This window comes from Balaenoptera ricei, chromosome 20 (assembly GCF_028023285.1).
Source record: "Balaenoptera ricei isolate mBalRic1 chromosome 20, mBalRic1.hap2, whole genome shotgun sequence".
NCBI lineage: Eukaryota > Metazoa > Chordata > Mammalia > Artiodactyla > Balaenopteridae > Balaenoptera > Balaenoptera ricei.
The window spans coordinates 15,231,106-15,258,907 of NC_082658.1; the positions used below are offsets into that span (position 1 = coordinate 15,231,106).

Consider the following 27,802-nt stretch of genomic DNA (forward strand, 5'->3'; position numbering starts at 1 on the left):
AAACAACAAAAAAAACCCCGTTCAAGCATCCTTCGTCTTGTGAAGTTTTCCCTGACCCCCTCTGGCTCCCACCCGGACACAGGTGATCACCTCCTCCTCAGGGCCACCAGGAAACCTGAACACACCCATTGCTGCACAACAGTGCCGGTACTTCTTTATGTAGATGTCTCTTCTGGTTGACTGTGAGCAACCTGAGGGTCATGGCCCCCAGCAGAGAGTAGGTGGTCTGTATTTTGTTAAAGGTGATGAATTAGGCCATCAGATAGTGTGATGGGCTGGGGTGGAGTTCTAATCACCCAGCCAGTGTCTCTGGAACATGACCACAGTGGCAGAATGGGAAGAACTGAACTCATCACAAGAAGAAATTCAGTCAATCTATACATGTTCAAGTTTTATTACAAAGTATGATGGGCAGAAAATACGGTACTTCTTATACAGGAGGCTGAAACAGAATGAAAGGGTGAAAATTAGGTTTAATATACTCAGGAAGCAAAAATAAAATCATAGATATAACACTCCACTTTCAGGTACCTTTGAAGTAGCCTTCAATGGAGATTTACCATCATGGTTTCACAGCACAGTGTTAAAAATTTTTTTACAAGCCCTGTGTATAATCAATCCTGTGAAAATAATGTTTTTTTTAAAAAAATGGTTACAGTACAGTTCTGCAAGGGGCAGCTTCCTCTCCACCTGACCATGGGATGCCACAAAACCTATAATGTAGAGGAAAACTTTAAATATATAACAGGAAATTAAGTTCAGACACACTAGGCTAAAGGGGACAGAAATGGATTGGCTAGCGCTTAACATTTCAGAGAACAAGGAATCTCCATTTTCTCTACATAGAGATTTGTACAATCATGCTACAAATTCACGCTCGGGGGAGGAAGGATGGAAAGTCACTGACAGAGGGGTCATCAAATACACAGGAACCACATCAAATGATCCATATTCGACTCAAGCAAGTCAAAGCTTTAGCTCCACAAGTTTCATAACACACTGTATTACCACAATCAACCCAAGGTGAGAACATTCTTTTAAATAGCAGGTATCACACGTTCTTATTCACTGGGTTTTCCCAAAGGCCAGTACTTGTAAGTTTTCCAGCTCTTACACAGACTGCCAGCATCCTCCTTCCTCTTGAGTTTATACTTTGATTAGCTGATCTGTTTCTGGCTTGATACACCAGTCCAAGCCTCTTGGGAAGGCACCTGCATGTTTCTATACTTAAAAAATCACATCCAGGAAGTAGGCTGAGAGGAGCTGGCCCACCCCATGTGGCCACACATTTGACTTTGACCACCAGCAGCAATGACAACGGTGGGAAGAGAGGCCGAGGCTCTGCAACACTGAGTAGCTGGCCGAGCCAGTGCAGGGATGGCAATTCTTGGAGAGCCTGGCCCAGGGTTCACAGTGACTGCTCAGCTCAGCTTTCCTCCCAGGGAAAACCCAACTTCAGTGCCAAGCATGACCCTCCCTCCTCATCCTGGAGCACAGACAGGAAAGGGGAGAGGCTGCTTTGGGGCTTCTACTTTAATGGTCTCCCTTCTCCCAAGTCAGGCAGTCAAAGGAGCTGGGGACGGTGGAGGGAAGTTACTAGGCTGGCCTCCCATGGTTGGTAGACCCTGCAGCTCCTGCACACCTTATAGCCTAGGAATTCAAGGCCCAGGTTGCAGCAGGGACAAAGTTCTACAGTGGAAAGGGAGTGGGAAGGTAAAGAGGAAGAGAAAAGAGAAAAGAGAAAAGGGAGGGGGGAAAGTCAGCATGACTGTTTACAACCTCTGCTTCTGCTCTCTACAAACCTACAACCAAGAAGAACCATGGTCTGGAATGATCGAGGGACTCCCACTCCTGCAAGTTTCTACCACCAAATGACACTAGGGCTGAACTGCAGCAGGAAGGGGTCCCCCTGTCACCCTGTCCCCAGTTACCCCGCATCACAGGCACCTGATGAACAGTCCAGGAAGGCTGGCACAGGCCGAGAGCAAGGTCTCACTCCACGGCCACATGACAGACAGTCTGAATGCTTCCCCAGCTCAGACCTTTACTGCCCTCTAATATTTTCTCCTTTGTTACCACTGCTTTTCTCCCACATCCTAAATCTCCTCCTAAAATTTCAGCCACACCTGTCATCAAAAACTTGTTGGAGTCTTCATGTTTTCTGTTTCTTAACCAGTTCTCTGAGAGCCGATCCTGGTTCTGATAAGAAATTCTCACCTGGTTATCAAATATCTTCCCTCTTCAAGTCCTCATCTTTCAGCCTGGTTCCTCCCTGGAAAGAGAGGCTTCTGACTCCCCTGGGTGTAAACAACTCAAGCTCTTGAAGGACTTGGATCCATTCACCAGCTCTCTGATGGGGAACCTGAGGCCTCATTTATTCAGCACCCCCCTCCCCTCAGAGCAGACAAGGAAAACAAAGGCGGCTGCGGTTCAGGGGGCCAGGAGCATGTCAATGGGCCACCGCCCAGAGAGCCAGAGCCCAGAGGTGCTGCGGCACCCTTTCCAGTGCCGTCCCGGCAGTGGCTCTTCTCATGTTCAAGGAGAGCAGAGGCAGAGCCTCCCAACCTATTCTCGCTGGCTGGCCATCTGAGAACCTAAACAAACTAAACAAACACTTGCTTTTGAAACTACAACAGATCTCTGCTTCCTGTAGCGTGGCTGACTAAGAGGCTTTCTAAATCCTGAGACTACAGAAATCCCCTCCTCAGCCATAAGGCCATCTGGCCCATGGCATAAAGGGAGGGTGAGGGAGCCGGGACTTCACAATCCCAGCATGCCAGCTACTGTGTGTCTGTGTCTGCTTGGGGGGACTGGGTAGTCTCACCTGGGCCCAGGTGGGATGTTGAAAGGAAGAGGACCAGACCACACTGCAGGGCCTAAGGAGGGTGACAAGGCTGGGAGTCTGCAGGGCAAGGGAAAAAAACATTCAAAGTTGTTGGTTTCCACAGTAAATAGCAACTTTATCCAAATATATCCCTATTCTTATTAACTAATTTTTTTTCTCCAGATTATTTTCAAGTTAGAGTGGAAAAATCTTCTCACCACTCAGACCACGGAAGTGCAGATCAGGAAAGGAATCTTAACTCAGAACTCAGTGTAGTTAAGCCCTGCCCCAGCAGGACCAGCCCCCTCTACCACTAGACCTCCATTTCAGACCCTTTTCCACAGGAAGGAACTGATGGCCTCCTAGAGCAAGTGACATTCAATTTAGACTTGCTACCCTTGAGGGAAGGACCCTGGAACCATCAAACACAATAATAAGCAGAGGAGGGTTCTGACCAAGAACTCTTCGCTTTACATCTCCGAATGATGCAGTGCAAATCTGGTCTTAAGTGCAGGAGAGATGATGACCTCAAGCAGACGGCCAGCCAGAGAGCCTCAGAACAAAGTATAAAGGGAGAAGGGGAAATACCCTGACTAAAAAAAAGAGGCTTTTTCTTTGGGACAAGCCCCCGTGTATTAAAGCAAAGAGCTACGACTTTGGGGATACAAATACATCTGCTTCTGAAAAGGAAGACTCAACCAAGAGAGTTTAAGTGCCCAGAAGCACAAAGCTAACTGCTTTGTTTCTCAAAAGCAGATGAGAACTGGACAAAACCATTGGCCTCGAGGTCTGCTTCTCTCCTACTCTCGGACGCTCAACTCAGAGGGTCTCAGAAACCTTCCGGCACTTGGCAGAGCGCGGCAAACTCCCCCCGCCACCCCCCGCCCTGACTCTGAGCATGTCCCCAACTCTGCCTGCCCAAGGATTCACCTACCACCGGAATCACACACAAGCCCCCTCCACGGAACTCGTTCATATAACGGAAACAGACACCCACAGCCTACAATCCTGTACTGCTCAGAACCTAAACTGGGGTCAGGGTGGCTGACAGGGGTTCGTGGAGTTCTGAACTGGCTGACCCTGGGTCTCTGAAGCTTTTCTTGCTCTCTATATAATTGATGGCCTGGGATCACCACAACCTATTGGTCCATCCTTTGCAAGAGCTGACAGTCTCCCACACTCTAAAGGAGATCCTGTTCAGGCTAGGTGCTCAGATTGTGCACCTGTCAAGCAGGGCTCTCTCACCTCAGAGCACTCTATCCAAAGACTGGCCAATATACTGCCAGTCACAGTAAACTAAACAAACAGAGATACTGAAGTTCAGCTTATACTTCATTCTTGCCTATCATTCAAGACATGAAAGAGAATGGCTGGGGGCTTATATCTGGAGGGAAAAACAGACTCTTAAACTAGGTACTGGGAACATGCTCTAAGCTCAGCTTTCCTGCCACTCTTCCCCTCAGTCAGGCGCCCCAATCAGCCTGGCTAGCTCAGCGCTAACACGTGCCCAGGAGGTCCCGGGGGGCTGGACAGGGGTACTACATGTGCCCAGGAGGTCCCGGGGGGCTGGACAGGGGTACTACATGTGCCCAGGAGGTCCCGGGGGGCTGGACAGGGGTACTTCAGGGAGTAACAGAAGGAGTCACATGTCTGTTTCGGAGCCCAGAATGCCCTTGAGAAGAGCCAGGCTGAGCAAGGTGAGAGCTGGCTGACTTCCGAGCACCGAGGCGGTTTGGGACTCCAGGTCAGGTATGTTCCGCTCAGGCAGTGATTCAAGAAGGCAAACTGCTCATGGGGTCAAGGGCCTGGGGCCAGATCCAGGCAGGGAGGGAAGAGAGGAAGGTGCTAACAGGGAGGGCTATGAAACAAAGGAAGAGACCAGGGAGTAAAATTCTTTTCGTAAAAAAATTAGCCTGATAGATAAAAAATATACAAAGTTGAAGTTTGTTAAAGACACTGATAACAGAGAGAAAGATAACTTTGAACTGGCGTTTGTTCCCACCTAAGTGCTCACATGGACACGGACAGATAGCTGCCCCGGGCAGCAGCAGACAGAGACGTCTGGGACAGATGAATACAAACAGAGCCGGTGCCCACAATGCTCATTAACACAACGGCTGACAAACAAATATACAGAAATTTTTAATTGAGGAACCAACGGAGATGAGGAGAAGAGAGAAAATCTTAAAACTCAGCCCTGGGCTGAGGAGGCGCCACACAGCACTGAGTCCGGCCCAGAGAGCGGTGGGGTGACTGGCCGGGAACTCCTAGAGCAGCTTCTGGCAACAGTGGGTGCAAAGCAATGAAAGACGTACTGGCCACCGGAAACATGTTTCTTCTTACTTTGGGGGTGGGACAGAGGCGGGAAACACACAAGCCCCTGCCTCGTGGGCACGGCGCCACCGACACTACACTCTGAGTATCTCCAGGCAGTTGTTGTAGCAGATGGCAATCCAGTCGGGCTGAGTCGACGCCCACTGCACGTTGTTGATCTCTCCCTCGGCTGTGTAGGCCAGGATAGGGTCCTCGATGGCCCGGGGCATTTGCTGGATGTCCCAGATGAGAGCCTGATGGTCATCCGCTAGGGACACAGAGAGCCAGCAGGCAAGGTCACAACTCAGGCAGTGAGGATCATGACCCCTGCATCTGAGCGGGGATCACAGTTTACAAAGCATTCACTCACCAAAACCCCAGTGAGGGAGGTTTTACTGCAAGCCCCCATTTTATAAATGAGGAAATGTTAAGGCACATGCCCCAAACCACAGAGCTATGCAGCAGTGAGCGGCACAGCCCGGACACAAAGCAAGGCCGCTGTCTCTGACCCATTCACCACAGCAGAGCTAGGATGGCGGAAGGGACTTGGATGGGCACCTCATCTCATCTGGGGCGGGCATCAGGAAAGGAAGAAGGGATGGGATAAAAACGATCCCCAAACATGTCATTTTCAGCCACTTAAAGTACTTGAGTGATTAAAGATCCCTCTCTGACGATTCAATTATTTAATGGGATTCGTTTCCCTCCATCTTATGGACATTTATACATCAATGAGGTGTTATACAGATAATGAGATAAAGTGCTGTGGCGACATGTGCCAAGAAAAGGGCCCTGGGAAATACCAGAAAGAAGGAAAGCACCTTAAAAAGACAGATAAGCACATGAAAAGTGACTGGAAAGAAACATATCAAAATGAGACCAGTGGTACCATTAGGACCACAAGGTTATGAGTTATGTTTACTTTTCTCTAGTTCCTAAGTGATGTGCAACGTGGTGGTCATGTTACTTTTACAATCAAAATAATTAGTTCTTAATTTAAGAGAGGGGAAAAAAGGGCAATGACCTTCCACACCACAGTGTCCCCTAGTCCCATCACCCATCCCGACGTGAAAGCCTGTCTCTCTCCTGAATCAACCAGACCCTCAGAGGCCGCATAACCTGGGCACGGGTGAGAGACGCCCTTCCCAGGACTACCCGCATCAAGAGATCTGGGAGGTTGTTTTAAACACTCGGCACCTCTAAAGCACTAAGTGCCTTTTCCTCGACGCTCAACTGAGCACGCTCTTCAGCACCAGCTCCTGCCGCTGGAAGGACACAGGGCGGGTGCGGCACCCAGGGCAGCAGCAGGTCTGCAAAGGCAGCCACTGGGAGCCAAAGGTGGGCTTCTGCTGGGTGGGCTGGTACTGTTCTCCTTTCTTTCTTTTTTCTCCTCCTGCCCTTCCCTAGCCACACTCCTGGGAAAAAGCGGGCAACGGTGAAGAAGTCAGGCCACAACATGAGGCACGCGGGACGGCGTTGGGCCTCAACTGCTCCACAATGAGACCGACAGGCACGAGCAGAGGGCCCCAAACAGGAAGAGCTTCATGCCGTTCGCATTCATGCTAAAATGGCAGAAAACCACCAAACTACATTGCTCCTCTGGCTCCATGATGAACGAGGACAGGAGGATAAGCTACTGCTTTGTGAGGAGGGGAAAGGATGCTAGAAGGAAACCCAAGGCTCTGAAAAATAAGGAGCAGACCATTATGGGGCTAGAGTGGAATCCCGTCTGTAAAATAAAGGGACAGGTATTCACATGGGAGGGATGTGCACGCATGGATCCACCTAAAAAGGTCTGGAAGGAGACACACCGACCGTTGTGAGAGGTGTCACCTATACAAAGTGGGGCTGAAGTGGAAACGGGAAAGGAAGGAGAGAAGACGACGTTCACCTTCTGTTTTTTTTACATCTCTGTATTGTTGAATTTTTTTTTTGTTGTTGTTGTTGAATTTTTAATAGCAGGTATTGTTTCTAGAATACAAGCACACCGACGGCCAGCGTATTTTTAAGGGGTACTCTTTTGGGTCTGGCAAATGGAGAAACGGGAACTACACGTCACACACCACTGACCCGGGCAGGCTGGGCAGGCCCTTCCATGCACCCAGAGCTCAGTGCAGGGGGCACGTGCTTTCGGCATCTCCCAGGCGACAGGCCCAAAGAGTCAGTTACATCCAAGAGAGACTGCCCCCTCCTTCAAGTTCCTGGACGAGCGCTCTGTGCCGACCTAGATTTCAGAGGCGCACAGTAGTTGGCACAAACCTATAACGGGTACACGATGTAAGTACCATACAGATGCTCTGACATCACTGAGGGTACAATAGCATCTGGAAATCTGGACTGCTTCAATTTCACAAGCATAGGGAGGCTCTCAATGGAGTTACTCTGTGTAAACCTCTCAAACTATCCTTGGAATACAGTAAGGATTACAATTCTAAGGAGACAAGAGGAAGATCTCCTTACCGCTCCCTCCCCATCGCCCCCTGCCAGTAATTACCTGCAGTACAGATGTGGCAGGATGAATGTGGGGCCCAAGCAATGCCATTGACACATGCTCGGTGGTTGTTTAACCTGGCGACAGGCGTGCAGGGAACTCGAACGTCCAGAATCACTACCTGCAGAAATAACAAGAAAGAGGCCCAGAAACTTCAGGGTGTGACAGAAAAAACAAGGCACTACACAAGAGAGAAAAAAAAAATGTTTAACTTGTTCATTTGTAGATTTAAAGACTCTTAGAGACAGAGGGTCTCGGTCCCCAAAGTAGCTACAGGATTGAGGAAAAAGAACAAAAAGGCACAGCTAGTTTCTAGTCTGTGTCATAAGCAGCTCAGGGCCTTTAGGCTGCAGGGGAGAAGTCGGAGTAAGTAACACGAATTTGAATAATCCACCAAGTCCTATTAGGTGCCTGTGCTAAGGATTCTGTGCGTGCTCTCAGCTGGGCAGCGTGGAAGCCCTCTCCCCCAGCCCCCGAAGCAAAAGGTGAAAGGTAAGCAGCCCAAGGTACTGGTTTCATCAAAATAAAATTAATCACTGCATCATCTCCACCCACAATTTACTGCTTTTATCAAATAACAGGCTACAGAGTTGCCACTTCCACGTCTGTTCACTAAGGCTGGCAGAATCTGTCCAGACTACAGAGGGGAAATCTGCCTGTGTCTTTACTCGGCACCATAAGCACGTATGATTTGGTTTACTCTTTAGATACTGCTTTTCTTGGCTCCGACTCCAACTCTCCAAGTAGTAAAAGTGCTTAACACACGGTCCTTGTCCTAGATCAGGTTCTCTCAGTTTCAGCACTCCTGACACTTCGGGTCGGTAACTCTGCGCTGTGCGGAGCGGTCCTGTGCGCCACAGGCCGTGCAGCAGCAACCCTGACCTCCGCCCACCAGACACCAGGAGCACCGCCCCTTCCCCTCCCACCCCCGAAGGTGGGACAACCAAAAATGTCTCCAGATAGTTCCAAAAATCCTCTGAGGAGACAATGGCGACCAGTTGAGAACCACTCTTCTAGATACAGTAAGTAAGCGGAGCCGGAGCTGAGTGGCAGGGCCTATGTTAGCCTCAAGCGGGGCTCTCACCTCCATTCCGTCCATGGCCATGGTGGCTAGGTAGTTGGGGTCCTGCTTGTTCCAGCAGAGGCGAAGCAGTGGGTGATGCTGTGGGTCTTCGTAAATGATGGTGCTGTGTTCTAGATGACGGAGGTCAAACATCCGCACCGAGCCATCAGCACCCACAGAGGCAAACATGTCCCTGCCACCCCCGGCCCGGCTAAATGCAATATCATAGACCTGTTGGTGAATAAGAAGCGTCAGTCGGATTCAGGTCCGTCACCGCCCTTTCCTGTAACAGAGAAATCTGCTATCCCTAGTTCATCTAAACCCTTGCTCATGACCCAGAAGGACGTAAACAAAGCCAAACAGCGCCTGTGAGGACTGGGACCTGAGAGTGCTAATATCAGTGACTTTCCAAAGAGTGAAGGTCATTCTGCTCTGGAAACTGGCGGGCTTCTTCTCACTTCCTGCTTTCCAAGGACTCTTCCTCCACCTCCCGTGATAAAACAAAGAGCACATACCCTGCTGACCGACAGAGCACAAGTAGCTCTGAGCAAGTATTCTGTAGGCTTGGACACGCTCAGTGAAGCCAGAGCCAGTGGCTGTCTCCTGCCACCCTGTTACAAGATGGAGACATTTATTTCCTGGGCCTTCGTGGCTTTCATTTGTGTGTGATCAGAGGCAAATCCATGAGCACATTAAGGCCAAGATCATCGATTTGCTAGGTGGAAGCAGCCACGGTTCTGCTGAGAAACCTGGACCTGAGACTCATTTGCGAGAAAGAGGTAACAGCAGTTTTGAATCTCGGGAGGCTCAGGGTGTTCCTATACTTACGAAGAGGCTTAATACCGCTCTCTTGTCTTAGGACACGCTATCTCTTCTCCTAGTTGATTTGTGTTCATAAGTGAATCAATTTAGGTTTTGAATCATTGTTTTCTGCACTTATTACTTGCTGCAAACATTGCACTCTGCTAACGTCTATGAGAAAACAGAGGCACAGAGCAACAGAGAGCTTCAGAGAAAGAAAGGGACAAAGAGAGATAGACAAAGCCAGAGCCAGACAAGCGGAGAGAGAGAATCTGAAAAAGGAAAACAAAATGCCAAACAAAACCCATCTTCTGGGGCCAAGGACAATAACAGCTGACTTCTGGGGAGACATGAGTGGAATCCCTCACTCAGTACCGTGACTCCAGCCTTCTGGAGGTTCTACCTGCTAAGCGACACTGACAAACAAGCATCCGTTTCTATTCAACCTCATAACTTCCTTTTCCTCTGGCTGACTATGAAGAAATTACACTTCTCTTTCTGTAGTAGGAATTAGGAGTGGTTCAACAGGGAACTGGGCTGGTCATCACAGGAGGCCTGACAGATCAAGGCTCTGTCCAACACCGACCAGCTACCTTAGGCCTGGGGTGTGTTTATCCATATGTGCACCCAAGGTTGGCTCCCAGTAACTCGCAGGGACAGGGACACCATGGCAGGACCACTAAGCAATAAGGTTCCCACAGGCAATATGGCCGAGTGTGTAAAGCTCAGCTCTGACTGCCTCTTCTTCTGTGCTCCACCAGTGTATATCATCATAAGCCAAGGGAGGGAAACAACTCCCAGATATATGCTACCCTCCTCTGCACCAATCCGCCCAGTAGCAACGAGAACCTCCTGGCAAGTCTTTACTTCAACAGAGAGAGGTGGGCTGAGAAAAATCTAAGGTGCCAGGAGGCGTCATGTTTCTCTCAGAACAACCACCCTGAGATTCATTTCTTCGAGGCCGGGGTGCTGGTCCAGGGCCCGTTTGCTGTTGAGATCGCTGCTCCCATTGTCTACATTACCTCACTGCAGCTCCGGTGTGGCTTCTCAGCTTTACCATCGTCTGTGTAAGCAATCTCCTCATTAAATCCCCTCAGTTTAAATATTTAAAGTAGCTCTAGGTTTCTGGGTTGGACCCTGACAGAGAACAGCAGGCTAAGCTGTCACAGAACCAAAATGCAACAACCTGTTCCACTTGATGCCAAGAGGGCTCCCAGAACCGCCTTATACTGATCTTCTCGGCAGGACGAACTCTTCCTTCGCCCCTTGGCTTATGGCAGCCAAGTCCGGCAGATTTGTAACAGATCTTACGTTGGGAGCACAGAAAGCCAAAGAACAACCTCTCACTAAGAATGATAATCTGGTCACCAGCTTTCCATTCTGTGGACAACCTCAAGTTTCTCACCTAATGTCAAGGCATCCTTTTTATCGGTACAGATATTAACAATCCTCACTGTGCAGGGTACAATAGAAAAGAAAACACTACCCACAGGAAACGTCCTGTAATTTTTCTGGTAGAGGACCAGCATGCAGCAGCTCTGGCAGTTAAAGATTTATGACCATTTTACAAAGTCACTCAGAAGAACGCTTTGTTAACACAATTACAGATAGCTTCCTTTGGCTCTTCCAATAAACACAGGAGAAACATCACCATCAAAATAAACCATATTCAATTCCAAATAGTATTAAAAGTATAAGCATTAAGTGAACATACTAGAATTTCATAAAACAAGTTTAGAGAAAAATTAATGATTTCGTTTTGTCTGCCAGGAAATTTTCCCTCTTCTTGCCTCCCTGCTCCCAAAAAAGTAAATATATTTCAAGATAAGTGTTACTCTAAGATTATTTTTTAATCACATCAAGTCCAAGTTTGTCTATAAGAGATCTCATTATTAAAACCCAGCAATCTCTGGCACAAAAAGAAAAACAACAGACTACAGAATGTTTACACCAGCCAAAAAAAAAAATACACTCATTTATAACAGTGCTGTTTTCCACTGTTCTGACACATTACTATTTTCAATTTAGACAAGACGACGTCAGCATTACGATTTTCCACGTCATTTGCAAAACAAGGAGAGAACAGCCTGACTTCACACCAAAGGCACAGAAAGCAGCTGCGCACCAGCATCAGTACCTCTTTGTCATGGGCAATCAGCTGGGTCTTCACATGGCCGGACACAAGATTCACTCGCCCCAACACCTGCCCGGTCTCCAGCCCCCATATGGTACACGTCGTGTCAATGCTGGAGGTACCTGGAAACAACCAGTGCAAGTCAGCGGCTGACGGGGGTGAAGTTCCCACGCCAGCTTCTCTCCTTGTGCCTATTCATCTGTTCAGCCCAGGAGACAACGCACTGCAAACACTTCTTGAGTACAGGGAGGGAGAGCCCAAAAGAGTCACGTACTCCATCCTCACCCCAGGGCCTTGGACTCTGCCTGGAGAGACAAGACATGCACACATGGGAAGCTCAACTCCATGGGAGGAATTAATAACCACATTCCATATTTAGCCTCTTCCCCACTCGGCCCCATTTCAGGATGTTGCACGGACCTCAGGGCCCTGGTTAAAAACTGGCCCAGTGTTGTATCTGAGAAAACGTTATCTTTGCTTCTTCACACCGGAATACACCCTCCCTCACTCCCTTACCTAAAAGATAAGGGTCCACCTCGTTCCAGTCAAAGGAGGTCAGAGGAGCACAGAAATCCGAGTTCTTGTTATTGTTGAGCAAACATTCCAGTCTGGTCTCTGTTTCACCAACCTGAAGGAGCAATAATTTTTAAAAACTCAGCCAGTCTTATCTTCACAAAAAATCTGTAAAGCCTCTTTTATTCGATATCTTAGTAAATTTAAGACATTTAAATGTCTTAATGGGGGACATTTTTATCATAGAGTAATAAAAACCAGGGGAACTACTTGAATGCTACCTCTTTCCAAGCTTTCTCCTCTGCCCTGCTTTGTTCCCCAAACTTTCACCCCCAAATCCTTCTAGACGAGGGGTCTTCTCACTCTGCCCAAACCGGAGCATCTGTACCCTGCCTGGCTGGACGCCACACCTCCAGCTCCAGGAGAGGCCATGGTGACGGCTCGGCAGAGGGGAGGGGAGGCTCCAGGATCCACTCCCACGCTGCACTAGAAGCAGCGGCCTGGATTTTGTTTCATTTACTCAAAAATATCCTGGCTGTACATAGAATAAGAGGCCGCCGGTGTCCCCACCCCTGCAGAAGGCGGGCCCTCGTGCTTACATCACGGTCACTGAGCCTTGAGCTTCCAGGCCGACTGCAGCCGGCAGCAGGACTTGAAGGAATCTTGGCTGGACTCACTAGGAAATCTGCTGAGCCAAACAAGCTCGGTCCAGACCCGCTCCCACTTGTCCTCCCGGCTGCAGTGATCTGGCCTCCAGCCCCGGCCTGTTCTCCGAGAGTCCACGCTGCTACGAGCAGCTGACTCTGAGGAGGCCCGTCCAGCACCCGCTTACCCTCCACACGCGGAGATAGTCGCCGCTCGTCGCCAGCAGGTCTGGATAGACGCCTTTTGTGTCAGGGATCCACATGAGCTTTGTGGTGGGGTACGGATGGTCGAAGGTGTTCCGGCAAATAAACTCCGAACTCTCTTCATCTAAACCAACAAGCTGGACCTGTAACACAGCAGAATCCAGCCACGTAAACATCTGCTTCTCGGGAGCAGCACCAAATACACCAGACCCCTGTCAGTGACAGCCGTCCTGACGCTGTACTACCCTTCACTGCAGAGGCAAGAACTGAGGGAGACAGGGCATCTAGTCCAACGGGCCCGCTGCTCAGACGAGGAAACCCAGCCTCGGAGGGGCTGAGTTACACTGAAGACTGCAGAGCTAGTCAGAGGCAGAGACAAAATCTGAATACAGGTTTTCTGACTCCAACTCCTGCCCTCTTGATCCAACACCCTAGAGCTGCGTTATCTGCCCAGCTGGTTACCTTCCCCCACAAGCCGAGGCACTTGACAACGTGCAGCCGTGGTTTTAATGACCCCACGACTAGAAGTGCTGTGGACATTTAGTGACATCCAACAAAGGAATGTCTCACCTAAAAAAGGCAATCGTAGGGGCTTCCCTGGTGGTGCAGTGGCTGGGAATCCACCTGCCAATGCAGGGGACACGGGTTCGATCCCTGGTCCGGGAAGATTCCACATGCTGCAGAGCAACTAAGCCGGTGCACCACAACTATTGAGCCTGCGCTCTAGAGCCCGCGTGCTGCAACTACTGAAGCCCACGCGCCTAAAGCCCATGCTCCGCAACAAGAGAAGCCCGCACACCACAACGAAGAGTAGCCCCTGCTCCCCGCAACTAGAGAAAGCTCGCACACAGCAACGAAGACCAAACAGCCAAAAATAAATAAAATTAATTAATTTAAAAAAAAACTTTGTTAGAGTCACAGAAAAACTGGGCAGAAAGTAGAGAGAGTTCTCTAATACATTAAAGTTCACTCTTTGTGTTGTACAACCTATAGGTTTTGACAAATGTATAATGACATGTATCCACCGTTACAGTATCTTATAAAACAGTTTCACTTCATTTTTTACTGGGTTGTTTTATTTATTGAGTTTGGGGAGTTCTTTACATGGTCTGGATACAAGTCCCTGGTTATGTGTTTTGCAAGTATCTTCTCACAGTCTATGGTTGTTCTGTCATTTTCTTTCAGTGTTTATTGAAGAACAGAAATCTAAAATTTTGAGGTCAGTTTACTATTTCTTTTCTTTAACAGCTCATGCTTGTTGTGTCCTAGCTAAGAAATTTTTGTCCAACTCCAGCCCACAAATATTTTCTCCTATGTTTTCTTCTTCCTTTCTCCTTGTTGAGAATCAATTGACCATGTATTTGTGCATCTATTTCTGGACTCTATTCTGTCCCATTGATGCATATGCCTGTCCATAGATCAGGACCACACCTGCTGCCACAGCAGCTTCCAAGTGAAGTCCTGAAATCAGACAGTGTCAGTTCTCCAACTTTGCAGTTCTTTTTCAAGATGGTTTTGAAACCTACTCTATATGTTTGCTTTTCTGTGTAAATTTTAGAAACAGCTTGTCAAATTCTACAAAAAACCTGTTGAGATTCTGATTGGGATTGTGTTGAATCTATAAATCAGTCTGGAAAAACTACTGTCTTAACGGTATTGGGTCTTCTAACTCACAAACAGAACCTATTTCTCCACTTATTTAGGTTTCCTTTAATTTCTCTCAGCAGTATCTTGACGTTTCCAATGTACAAGTCCTCCTTTTCTTTTACTAACTTTATTCCTAAGTATTTTTATGCTATTATAAGTGGAATGGTTTTTAAAATTCTATTTCCAATTGTTTATTGCTACTATATAAAAACACGATTTTTGCCTATTAATCTTGGATCCTGTAACTTTATTAGTTTTAGTAGCTTTTTTGTAGATTCCTAAGAATTTTTCTATGTATATTTGCAGATCTTTCCATCCATATCTGACTTAAAAATCCATATGATGACTAAACCTAAATATTCATTTTTATGGAGCACCTACAGACTGAGGGAGATAATGTATGAAAACATAAAAGGAGAAAAAAACCCACTGCCCTAAAACACAACACTGCCCTAAGACAGCAATAAAAGTGATGTCACAAGGTAATACACGATTAGTTGCTTATTTATAACACAGATATAAACAAACAGCTTAGAGGAAAGAGCAATAATTCAAAGTAGGCAAGTGAGGAAAAGGAGCTGGGATCTGAGCAGTCTTCAAAGGTGTATGGAGGGACTTCCCTGGTGGTCCAGTGGTTAAGATGCCGTGCTCCCAATGCAGGGGGCCTGGGTTCGATCCCTGGTCAGGGAACTAGATCCCACATGCCGCAACTAAGAGCCTGCATGCCACAACTGAAAGATCCCGCACATGGCAACGAAGATCCTGCATGCTGCAACTAAGACCTGGCGCAGCCAAATAAAAATAAATAAACAAATAAAATTTAAAAAGGTGTATGGAAAGGTTCTTAGGAGGCGCAGAAACGGAAGGCGTCCCCAGCAGGTGGGGCTGAGTTACTAACTAGATGAGCCACTTGGCGGGCAGCAAGAGGAACCATCTGGGAGAGCCCCGCAGAGGAGGCTGGGGAAACGTGCCTAGGGCAGGCTCGAGAGCCCTGACAGCAAACTGAGGACAGAGGTGGGCTTTCCCCCGTGAAGGCGTCTGAGAGGCAGCGGTAGGACTATGAGGCCCTGGAGGCATGAGTATGGGGCCTGGAAATGCTGGGCAGGACTGACTGGATCCAGGAAGAGGCTGGAGGCGGGGAGCTCAGCCTGGAGACCCACAGGGGAACAGGTGGGAAAGGTTAAGGGCCTGTGGTGACCGGTAGTGCGAATGGCAAGGGATAACCTGAGATGGCCACAAGAGGGATTCTGACAGAATGAACAGTTCTTATGGAATTAAAAAGTTGACATTCTGACCTTGGCAGAAAACAAAACGTAAAGGAAGATTCTAGATGGAACAGGGAAAATTGGCATCAGGCTTGGTGGGGGAGGGAGGAGAAAATAGATGAGAAGGTAAATTTTGTGGCTCACTGGGCAGAATAAAGCATAAACCTCTCATATAGATTCTGAGCCAGATATTGCACTCATCTATTTATTCAAATATTTACCGAGTGGCTATTAGGTGCCAAGCCCTGTTCTAAGTGCTGGGGATGTGGCAGCAAGCACAAAATCCCTCTTTCTAACCATGCAGGTAAGGCTAAACTAGAAGGGGAAAATGCTGCTACTGCTAAAAGTTGCTTTCCAGCCACTGGAGGCTTCTCTGCAAACCTCAAAATATCAGCTCCCGCGAGCACGTGCCACTTAGGATGCGCTTAAGCAGGCATTCAAGGCTCTCCCTAGCCTACCTTACCTTCCGCTTGCATTCATCTAGGCATTGCGGCCCATCCCTCTCCTTACGCTGCCCTCATTTATAAATCCTCATACCTCCTTCCGTCGATCCAAATCCTGCCCAGTATTAATAAAGAACAGCGGCATCAGCCTCCCAGGCCTCCTTACTTACCACTTGCTAGTTGTAGGACCTTGGACGTGTTACTTAACTTTGCTAAACCTGTTTCCAATCTGTAAAGTGAGGATATTCACAGTACCTACACCTCACAGAGTTGTATGTAACACCTTTTGTTTGTGAACTGTTCAGTATGATGCCTTCCTCAGTGTATGAGCTTTTAATATTCTCACACCTCACCTCCTTCATAAACCATCTGCAGTCTTCCTAGCACAGTGGTCTCTCAGTACTTATCTATTCCATCCATTTGGTGACTAATCCCACACTGCCTCATGAAAGCACTTGCATGACTGTCTTATGCTATTTCTCTTAGTAAATGCCTTAAAAACAGGGCCTGTATCTCACTCCTGCTTGTACTGCCAACAGCAATGGTTTTCAAATCTGGCAACCAGATTTACCAAGAGTGCTTTACACATTCCTGGGCTCCCCACCGCTAGCCCAAGATTCTGATTCAACAAGTGTCAAGTGGGGCCCAGGAGTCTATATTCTTAAGACCCTCCCTGGTGATCTGATTCAGCAAGGTTTGACAACCTCTGCACAACAGTACCTAACCTAGGGAAGAAGCCAGGAAATGGCTGGGATCTTTCCTGATCTTCCCAAAGAATTCATGTGTTTGCACAGACTCGTGTTTCATCCTTGGCCTAACTCGCTTTAGCTCTTCTGCTCCAAATTGCCAACCAAGTACTGAAAGGAACAATACTTTGCTTTCACTGTTGTTCAACTGTTGTTCATATACGCAGATGTTAAAAATTTAATGAAAGAGCATGTAAGTTCTCTTGAATATTCACATAATACAGAATGAAGTGGTAAAGTCTCCCATTAACTTCACCCTCAATTCTACTTAGTGACTCTCAAACCAGTTTGATATGAACTACTTTCCAAATGGTTTTTCCAAACAAAACAACAAAAAAAACCCAGACAGGTTTGGACCATAAAATGTATTCTGTAACTTGCTTTTAACAACATCTTGGAAGATCTCACGTCCGTACGAATGGCTCTACCTCATTCTTCCACAGCAGACTGTGGTAAGCACACCATAATTTAACTATTCATAGTTACTGTGGTTATAGCCCATTGTTTTGCTATTATAAACAATACTCTGTACATATATGTGTAAAGGCTTTTATCGGTCAGATTGCTAAAAGTGTAACTGCTGCATCACATTTTAGATGTTAATAACACAGGAACTATGAGATAATAAATGTGTGTTGTTTTAAGCTAAAAAAAAAAAAAAATCACAGATTCCGTCCAGCAGCCTTTGAAAAGGTTGCTTCTATTTACACTTTCATTAATAGTATATGAGTGCCAATTTCCCCATACCTTTGAAAACACTGAAAATAATCTTTAACATTTTTGTTAATCTGAGAGATGAAAAATGTCATTTTACTACTGAAGGTGAGCATATTTGTTTATTATTTTTACTTCTGAATAATAATTTTTAATATGAGTGCTTATAATGGACCAAGTATAAGCATTACACTTACTGCTTTACATGCAATACCTCATTTAATCCTCTCAACATCTCCATGAGGTAGGTACTATTATTCTTCCCACCTTCCTAAGAGATGGAGTAAAAGAGATGTTAAGTATCTTGCCCAGGATCACAAAGGTTATGACTTCCCCATACTATCAGCAACACTAGAAGCAGTAACTTAATTTTTATAAATTTGAAAGGGAAAAGTAACATCACAGGGCCAACTCTCATTTCCCTTAACTACCTGAGGTTGAATATCTTTTCCTATTTATTGATCACTTGCATTTTCTCTTCTACAAACTGGCTATTTATACTCTTTGTTCATTTTTCTATCACACTAAGTAAATTAGCTCCTACTGGCTGTCATGTTTTGAAAATATTTTTCCTTGTCCTATCATCTGTCTTTTTTGTCCACAGGATATCTTTTCACATAGAAATGTTTTATTTGTATGTACAGCTGACCCTTGCACAAGGTGGGGGTTTACTGCACGTATAATTTAGTATCTGAGTTCTCTGCATCTTTGGATTCAACCAACCATGGACGCTGTGTAGTACTTAATTGAAAAATATCCACTTATAAGTGGACCTGTGCAGTTTAAACCTGTACTGTTCAAGGGTCAACTGCACTATAGCCTGTCAATCTTTTCCTTAGTTGACTCTGGATTTAATGACTGGCTTAAAGATCACCTTCTCTGGGCACCCTCCACTGCCCCAGCACAAATTTCATAGTCAATTTTCTTTTACTATGTTTGTGGGACTGTTCTTTATTTGATCTGGAATTGATTTTCATATATGACGTGAATTAGGGGGCTCTCAATTTTTCTGCCATACAATTTATTTTTTTCCCCAGTGAGTTAAAGTTCTATCTTATCACTAACTACATTTCTATATATACTTAGATCTGCTTTGGAACGTTCTGTGTGATTGCACCAACTATATGTGGTATTGGCTGTAACTATACCAATTCCAGTATGTTTACTCTGATCTGGTAGGCAAGTGTTCCCCTGTTTTCAAAACATTTTTTCCCTTTTATTTTTTTGGACATCAGTATACATTTATTTTTAAGACTCTGGAGACAAATAGTATTCCAGTTCTGGCCTCACATTTACCTTCTATGTCACTTTGGGGAGTTACTTAGCACATCTGGGCCTCAGCTTCCTCATCTTCCCATAAGTTTTGATATGTATTATTTTTACCAATCAGCTGATTTCCCTTAAGAAAATTTTTTTTCTTAATACATGGTCAATTTTTATAAATTATCTTTTTAAAAAGTGCATTCTATTCCCCATATAAATCTTATATACTCAAGTATATTTTCAGGTATTCATAGTAGCACAATCTGTAATAGTTGCAGATTTGTAGACATTGCTCCATGCCTTCTATCATCAACTGTGGCTAGCCTGACTTCTCCTTCCCCTCTTCAAGAGGATGTGATCATTTTGCCTGGATGTCCAAAGGTTCTTTCTTCACCCTTAAAATGTAGACACTTTCCTAGGGAAGTTTTCAGTGCCAATTGTTTTGTGTCCATTTCTCTTGAGGTACAGTTTGAACTCATTACTTCAAACCTTTATTCTATAAAGTCTTCTTTAACGACATATTTGAGTTTTTGTGTTTCATTTCTTTGGTCTTCTTCAGAGACACCAATTATACCTAAGTTAGACATTCTTTATTTTCTGCATCTATTATAGTCTTTCTAATTGTTCATTTCCACTTCATTTTCTCAATCTGTCTTCCCTATCTTTCACTGTTTTCAGCAGTCTGTATTCATTTTAATTCTCTTTCTAATGTGGCTTTTAGGTCTGTGATAATTTTTGTTTTCTCTTCCACTCTTTTGCTGGGCTGTACCTGCTGGTGGTCCCATTTTCTCTTGTCACTATGCCTTATTTTACCTGATCTCCTGTATCTCTGCCTGGAGTTCTTTATTTTCTTAAGTTCTTTGAATTCATGGTGGCAGGACTGGCCATTAATTTTCAACTAAGGTGAAAACATTTTTCTAGTGTAGACACTTTACCTTCCATTTGTTTCCCATTTTTCCCCCCTCCTTTCTTATAGTATCTCTCTATTGCTACTATGCTGGTTCCTGAATGAGGCAAGTTCTTTCTAGATGATCTGAAGGAAGTTCCCATGGGAGAGAGGTCAGGGCCATGTTCCAAGTTAGCATAAACACATGAGGCTTCTGCATCTTCTCAGCCAACAGAGATGAGGAGCTGTCAAGCTGCTCACAATTCAATCTCTTCCAACCTGCCTCATCTAGTGCTTCTAGAGATGATGGCATGTCTCTGTGTCTCCTTGTACAACTTAGCTTCCCTCTCATCCAAGGTGTCGAGTGGGGTCTAGAGAAGCTCCTGCTGCCAGCTGCGCACCCTCTTCTCACTGTCCCAAACAAAGGACTGTTGATTTTGCCCATCAACATCCTATCCTGGAGAACTGTGCTCTTCTGAGTTTGAACCTGCAGCCACAGACATCCTTTCTCAGCATCTTCCTATACCCATTTGATCTTCATTATACTGCCGTCCTTCCTCACTTATTGTGGGAGCGTAAGGAAAAAGTATGACTTCAATCATCTTGTCAACACTTAGGTTACCCCCTGCCTTTTCTTTCCTCCATAGTCTTCCCTGTCCTCCTGCTAAACTTCTTCTATCTCCCACCTCCACTGCCTTTCTGCAACTATTGCTTCACAATGCTTTACCCCAACATATGAAACAAATGCCCCCTAAAAAGAAAAGACTGTGAAACAAGATCATTTTGACTTATTTTTAAACTGTGGATATTACTATGTCAGATATCTCCTAAGGAGCAGATATAAAACATAAAATATTTATTCCTTGGAGGCATGACCACAGCTTCACTTTCAATTACTTTCATGAACAACATAAATTACTATTCACATTACTCATACCTTACATTTTTTAAAAATTTAAAAGCTGCTGTGTTTATCTTGTTACTATGCTCCTTGAAGGAGGGAACTGTGTATCCCTCTTTAACTACGTGCAGTGCTAGTACCAGAACATGAAGGTGAATGCATGTGAATATGTGTGTACATATATGTAATTAATAAAAAAAAACCCCAAGTTATCTAAACCAGTAATACCACTCTTGACAGTGGAACATTTCCCCACAATTGTTAATATAACCAAAATCAGCTAAGGCAAAATTCTGACAGAATAAACCAGCTTTTCTTGGTCTTTTCCATTTGTCCTCCTTTCAAGCCTGTTCCTGACTGATTATCGTTGATCAGCATCTGCAGAGAGGTCCTGCCTTGTCAAACTTTGAGATGCACTCTGGCACGGCACCCCTTCGGCTCCTGGCTCAGAGGCTAATCAATCAGCTCTGGCATCACAGCCCCAGGCAGGCCAGACGACCTACAGAACACAGACTCACTCCTTGTTCAAATCACAGCATCTCCAGCAAGTCTGTGTGAACCAGGTTAGGGCAAAAAACAATATAGCAGCAGAAGTTTTATTCAGTGGTCTCATGGAAGAATTAGTCCCCTCACTGTCTAGAAAAAAGAAAGGAGGAAGTTAAAACCAGAAGAGTTTTATACTTTAAATTCCCCTGCTGACAGTCTTGGCAAGGACTGATGGAGCACTGCAAAATTTTAAATATCTATCAAAAACACTTATGTGTACTAAAACACTTTCTCTTTATTGCTACCAATCTCAAATCTGCTAAGAAAGGATACAAAAGGTTACCAAGTATTATCACTGTGCCTAAAACACAACAAATAAATATTTGTTGAATTAATGAACAAATGAATGAGAATCCTGAAAGGCTGACAGAAATACTGAGAAATGAAAACTTATATGCCAGGGTCAAAATCATTATGTGCCAAATAGATAAAGTAATTCTGCATTAAAGATCTCATAGGAATCAACACAGGCTGACAAGGCAAGCATTCATCCCATGTGCATTTCAAGTACAAGGTAGTCTTACTCAGATTCACTACCAGTATTCTTCAAAAAGCATCAGGTATACCTATGGTTTCTTTCCTCAGAACCTCAAAAAATGTCTTCTAGATGCCAAATCTTAAAGCACAAATGGTCAGCTAGTTAAATATTAGGGCAAAATAAATCCCAATCACGCTGTCAATTCTATTCAAAACCAACCCTGAAACATGCAGCTAAGAACAGAAGCCCAGGAACTGCTACCCATCTTTCCCCATAAAACAAGGGAAATACCACTTGTCTAAAGATGACAGATATTGTCAAAACTCAGGAGAAATACCAGAGTTCTTATATCAGAGTTACTGTGTCTAAGCCAGGTAGAACAAGAGAAAATGGGCTTAAACTAGCATATTACAGTACTTGGAGTCCAACAACAAGAAGCTTCTACACCACAAAATGGGTTTGGTTGAAAGGAACCAAGAGAATTTTTTCCCCTGGGTCTTTAAAAGGCAAAGGAATGAACATAATGACCTTTTGAGGTACCTTTCTGACCTAAGGTCCTGATTTTTCTCTGGAAAATACAGAAGTCAAATTTACCTAATACCCATATAAATTCTCCTTGATTATATTTCAATTACAGATAGAGTAGTGATGATGTTTAAGTAATAATAGCTAACATTTCTAAATTGCTTACTATGTGCCAGGCAGAGTTCCTAACTCCATTACATTATTAACTCATTTAATCTTTCTTATTACTCCCATTTTACAGATGAGGAAACTGAGGCACAGAGTTTAACTTGCCTAAGGCCACACAAAACTGGGAAGTGGCAGGGCTGAGATCTCAACCCAGACTCCCTCAAAGAGGCTATCTGGTAACTGAGCTTTTTTCATGGGATGGAATCAATGTTTAGGCACATGCAGACGCCAAAAGAAGGATTCCTGTCTCTGGTCAGGAGATGCCAAGGTAACTCCAGGGTAATGGTCTTAGAGCGCCACCTGGACCACCTGTGTCTGAATCACTTGGCTGTCTGTTAACTAGTGAAGCCTGAGAATGTATAAGTCCCTCCAAGGATTCTTTGACACAAGCTAAAATTTAGAAAACCATTCTCCAACACCAGTGCTGCTCTATCCCCCAGCAGAGACCACAAAAAAAGAACATCAAACACAATTACCAATAGTAGGACTCTTTATTCCAGGTGTAGTTGATAGAATCTAGTTTACTCCACTACAACTCCCGAATTTATTCAGATGATGGAACACCTGGAAGTCAAGTTGTTCTTGAAATGCTAAGAGATTTAATTCCACCGAACTACAAATAATTTTACTACAGGAAAACGTGATGACATGAACACAAAATTTTTCTTAAATTATAATCATGTTTTCTTAATGTCTCACAGTAAAAAAAGATGACCGTTTCTAGGCTTTTTCATCAATGTTAATTTGCTGTGTCAATTTATTTTGTCCTCTACTGGCAATTACTATTGACAGCAAACAGGAACCAAAGGTCTGAGAATTTCAACCAATAATTTTAAAATTCCTCTAAAATATGAAGTCTGGCACCTTCATGTCCAGGTTTCTCAGAAACTGAGCCTGATAATCACTGTGTTCAAGTGAGATTTACTGCCCGCCAGCCCCTAGGCACAGATCCTCTACAGCAGGGTTTCTTACCTTGAGGTCCATGAACTTGAGTTGGAAAATCACATTTACATTTTCACAAACTCTAGCCAAAATTGATCATTTCCTTCCATTACAAATGGAGGCAGCTACTCACCATGGCATCAGGATCTGTGATTTGTTACCAATAAAAATCACTGATTTTTTTCATATCACATCACAGTGAACATCTTGAAATGCTGTTTACCCTCATCCCTACTTCAAGATTAATGATTATAATGGATGATGTAATTTAATGAGTTAATTTAAAAGTACAGATTACCACTTTTTAAAAAATGTCTTTAATAACTATAGCTCAGTATGATTGGTTTCCTTTGTAATCCTACGTATTTTATGCATTTGAAAACAGAATTATGAACAGAGATCTACTGGCTTCAAACTGCCAAAGGTGTCCATGACACACACACACACACGTTAAGAACTCTGACCTAGATAGGTGGGGGCACAAAAACAGTAGGCAAGACACAGCACTGCCTACATCATGCAAGTGAACTAAGACAGAGGTAACTGCTTAATCTATTACTACTGGGATCATCAGACCACACTGCCTGTGTGCCTGGCACAAAGAAGGAGCTCCATATGGTTACTAAATGAAAGGGCAAACTTTGGGGTAGAGTCCCTGCAACAGAGGTTTGACACCAGTTACTCCACTGATTCCACCAGCAGCCTAACTGTGGCTCAGTTTCTCCTCTCTTATAAATGCGACTACTACTGCTTACCCAAATCGACCCTGGAAGAACTTGCAAGGAAAAAAAAATCTATCTGTGTGAAAAGATTTAAGCCCTTTGAAAGATATATTTTACTTTTTTTCCCCTTTTAAACATGTATCCTTAAACAACAGTTCTAATGTTCTCAATTTTACTAGTTCAGTTTACACATCAGGGCCTTGAATTCCATTCCCAGCTCTGCCATCCACTATGGGCCATAAAGAAGAAAGAGGCACCAGAGAAAAGAAAATAAAGCTATGTCTTGTCAGGACTCTCTGCTTTCTGTGGGCAATGGGTGGACTCCAAGATCAGTGCATACTCCCCGAGATTTGTTTGTAAATTGTGTATGTGTGACGTCTGGGTAATGAAAGTCCATCGTTTTCATCACTTTCTCAAAGGGGATTCCAAAATAGTTAAGACCTAACTCTAGAGAAACAGATGTGCTCCTGAAAAACTGTAAACAAAATTACAATGTTCAAATGTTTTTTACAGGACCTTTATGTGTAAAAAAGAACTTTCCTACAACAAACTGTGGGTCAGAAATAATAAAACTGACCTGTGCAGTGCCCCCCAGCTGGTCAGTGGACCAGACAGGACCCAACCCTAGAGCACCTGGCTTTCTTCCCTGCACCATGCCTGTCACCATCCACACACTTTATTCTTCCTAAGTCACGGTGTTCATGGTGTTAAGCAGGTGTACAGGCTTTCAACACCGCTAGGCATAGCTCTCCGTTGCTCTGATCACTATCAATCACGTTTACTCTAATACAATAAATGGAAGAGATTAAGGAGTAAAGGAAAGAAAATTCTTCCCACTAGCTTATTCAACAACTTTCAGAAATAAATTTATGCTGCACTTCCAGCTTAAAGCTTCCTCCTACTACCCGTGCTTCTATGAAGGATTCTCAAATTGTGGATGTCCAGAAAGACTTACTACTCAAGATTACATATCTGTATTAGCACGAAAGATGCCAAGAAAAAAATACGGCAAGTATCATCCTTCTCTGTTCGGAAAACAATGGCGGATTACAGCCATTGGCCAAGATTTCCAAAAAGAGGTCTCTTTGAAGAGGACGAATATGAGGCAGCAATAGCAATGGCAATCCCGGCAAAGGGCTGGGGGAATCCAGGAAGAGTACCTGGGGGTGGGTGTAGGGGGCTGGGAAGCCTGCGCAGTAAACAGTCCTAATAGAGATCTAGCGTGGCCAGGAGCGACCACCGAGGCGCCAGCATTTTACAGCCATCATTCCCTCATCCTTCTTCCGCCCCCTAATTGAAGCAATGCGGCAGGAGCGGAGGGGATAGGAGTGATAAATGGCATAGCTTTGGGGTGTAAACTTGGGTTTGAGACCTGTTTCCGTCACGAAATAGCTGTGTGACTCGGACAAGTCACAACACGGTGCCTCAGGTTTCCCATCAGTAAAATAAGGGTAACTACACTCCTGACTACCCAGGAATGCTGCAAGGATTAAATGCGATAACGACAGCGAAACTGTCTGCACAAGGCCAGACACAGAGGAACCGCTCCGTGGCGCTAGGGCAAGTCCGCGGGAGAATCCTGGGGTCTGGGCTCCGGCCCGGAAAGGGCGCCCCCGGGGCCCGCTCCCCGCCAGCCGGGTTCCGAGCCCCTGCCCGGCCCACCTTGTTGTTGTACTCCTCCACGAAGCTGCCCAGCGCCAGGCGAAAGCGCTTGTCGGGCCGCACGCTCCAGTTCATGGCGTAGACGGTCCAGGGCGCTTCATACTTGTAGATCTCCTTCCGTTTGCCGTGCAGGGACATGGTGGCGGCGGCGGGGCCGCAGTGCGGATCGGGACGGCAGCGGGCTGCGGAGGGCGGGGGCGCGAATCAGTCAGGGAGCCTGGCCTGGAACCCAGGGGTCCGAAGGGAGGCGGGGCGGGGGCGGGCAGGGACGGCCTAGCCCGGAAGAGGGCCCGCAGCGACAGACAACAAGGGCCGGGCCCAACCCCCAGTTTCAAACCTGCTTCGGCCCGGACGACAACCACCTTCCGCTTGAGACACCGCCCCGCCCACTCGGAACGGAAGCTACGCCACCCTAGCAGCGGCGCCGGCCGTTGGCTGCCTGACACGTCCTTTCGAACGGTTCCTTCTTCTCATTGGCTGTTGTACCCAGGGCTTCTGAAACCTCCTTGCTATTGGTGGAAATGTTTGTCATTCCAATTACTCGCCCCGCCCAACTCCAGGGGGCAGGCGCTTTCACAGCCCCAAAGGTCATTGGCTGACAAAGATGTCAGTCAGAGAGATAACAGGGCAGTGATGGTGAATGGGGGCGTGGGTGCATAGAATCTAGCGCGCTGGTTTGCAGGCCTCCAAGTTCTAGGTCAAACCTCTGAGCGTGAAAGGTCTTGTGTGACCTGCTCTGACTTCCCCACTGCAGCTACTATTTCCAACGGCTTCTCCACTCTGTCGAGTGAAAAAGAAAATTCTGCCTTACCGGAGAGCCTGCTGCATTCCGCGGCACTGAGCTCCGCGGCCTGGCTGCCTGGCCTGCGCCAAACGGGAACCACCGTAATTCCCCGTCATGCCAACGCCCCCGTTACGCCGGAATGTTGTTCTCCCAGCGCCCCAAGGCGAACACACCGTTGGACACGCCGATGTACTCAGGGCCAGGCCAGCTTCAGTCAGGCTTTCCTGCGCTATCCTGGCCATTGTAGAAATGCTCTGAATTCTAGGGTTGGTCTTCAGCAGGCAGCAGCCCGACCAGTGTGGCTCTCACTTTTTATTAGTTCCCATTCCATCCTTTCCCCACCGAGGGTCCCAAGGCAAATGCTAATCTAGCCCTAAATACTATATCTGTGTCTTGAGTTTGAAATGGAGAAGAGTCCGAACCTAGGTAACATCTCTTTATAATTTAAATGGTTTCCAATAATTTGCTTTCAACAAAACTAAAGGAGGATTGAATTGTTAGATATATATATAAATACAGTTTTTAATGATAAATGTGATTGTTAACACAGCTCAGAAAGAATTCAAAGAATTGAGTGACACTGTTATATATAACAAACCCCTTATAGTACTATCTACTTCCTTATGTGAACAAGTTTTCTCTGTGCTTCTGTTTTACTCTAATAAAAAATTAATATTCATCCACACACATGAACTAATTGAGAGGAAAATTCCCTCTTGTAAAAGATGTATATCCAATAAAATTTTAGTTTCTATAAAAATTTAAAGAGATATTTATGTTGTTTTGAAAAACCTAGTACTAATAAGTGTAACCCTTAAAGCCTTAGTAAGGTTACAATTACTTTAAAAATTTCTTTTTTTATTATTTTTTATAAATTTATTTATTTATTTTTGGCTGCATTGGGTCTTCATTGCTGCGTGCGGGCTTTCTCTATTTGCACTGAGCGTGTTTTGCAAACAGATATGATGAGGTTATTAATAATAGACTTTCAAGCATGGAAATAAATTACATGTCAGATAAACTGTGGATGGAATAGAGTGGAATTATGAGCAGAGAAAAAGGAACTATGTTAAAGAAGAGCTTGCTCTCCTGTTTTTAAAATGAATGATATCAGCTTCTGAAT

At 45.3% G+C, this 27,802-nt stretch overlaps 1 protein-coding gene across 4 annotated transcripts; it reads right to left on the reverse strand.

Annotated features, from left to right (window-relative positions):
• Nucleotides 1-365: 365 nt before the first annotated feature.
• DCAF7 (DDB1 and CUL4 associated factor 7) lies at nucleotides 366-26,268 on the reverse strand. 4 transcript variants are annotated; one of them, XR_009499427.1, is made up of 8 exons: nucleotides 25,896-26,221; nucleotides 12,972-13,130; nucleotides 12,143-12,254; nucleotides 11,630-11,748; nucleotides 8,713-8,922; nucleotides 7,632-7,749; nucleotides 5,168-5,405; nucleotides 366-442 (listed from the first exon to the last, which is right to left on the reverse strand). XR_009499427.1 is itself a non-coding variant. In XM_059906920.1 (8 exons), the coding sequence occupies exons 2-8, from the start codon at nucleotides 26,031-26,033 to the stop codon at nucleotides 5,233-5,235; spliced, it is 1,029 nt and encodes a 342-aa protein (XP_059762903.1). In that variant the 5' UTR covers nucleotides 26,034-26,077; nucleotides 26,233-26,268; the 3' UTR covers nucleotides 4,943-5,232. The 4 variants fall into 4 exon arrangements, 2 of the variants coding, with proteins under 2 accessions (XP_059762903.1, XP_059762904.1); XR_009499426.1 differs by having other exon boundaries at nucleotides 366-2,902; XM_059906920.1 differs by lacking the exon at nucleotides 366-442 and adding an exon at nucleotides 26,233-26,268 and having other exon boundaries at nucleotides 4,943-5,405; nucleotides 25,896-26,077.
• Between the last annotated feature and the right edge of the window lie 1,534 nt (nucleotides 26,269-27,802).

Bases quoted from the DNA above. Each gene is read 5' to 3' on its own strand.
- DCAF7 (XM_059906920.1), bottom strand. From the start codon at position 26,033: ATGTCCCTGCACGGCAAACGGAAGGAGATCTACAAGTATGAAGCGCCC. The intron at 12,255-12,971 runs GTAAGCGGGTGC...TTGCTCCTTCAG, and splicing joins ACTATCTCCGCGTGTGGAGG to GTTGGTGAAACAGAGACCAG. The intron at 5,406-7,631 runs GTAATTACTGGC...CTGTGTCCCTAG, and splicing joins CTGCCACATCTGTACTGCAG to CGGATGACCATCAGGCTCTC.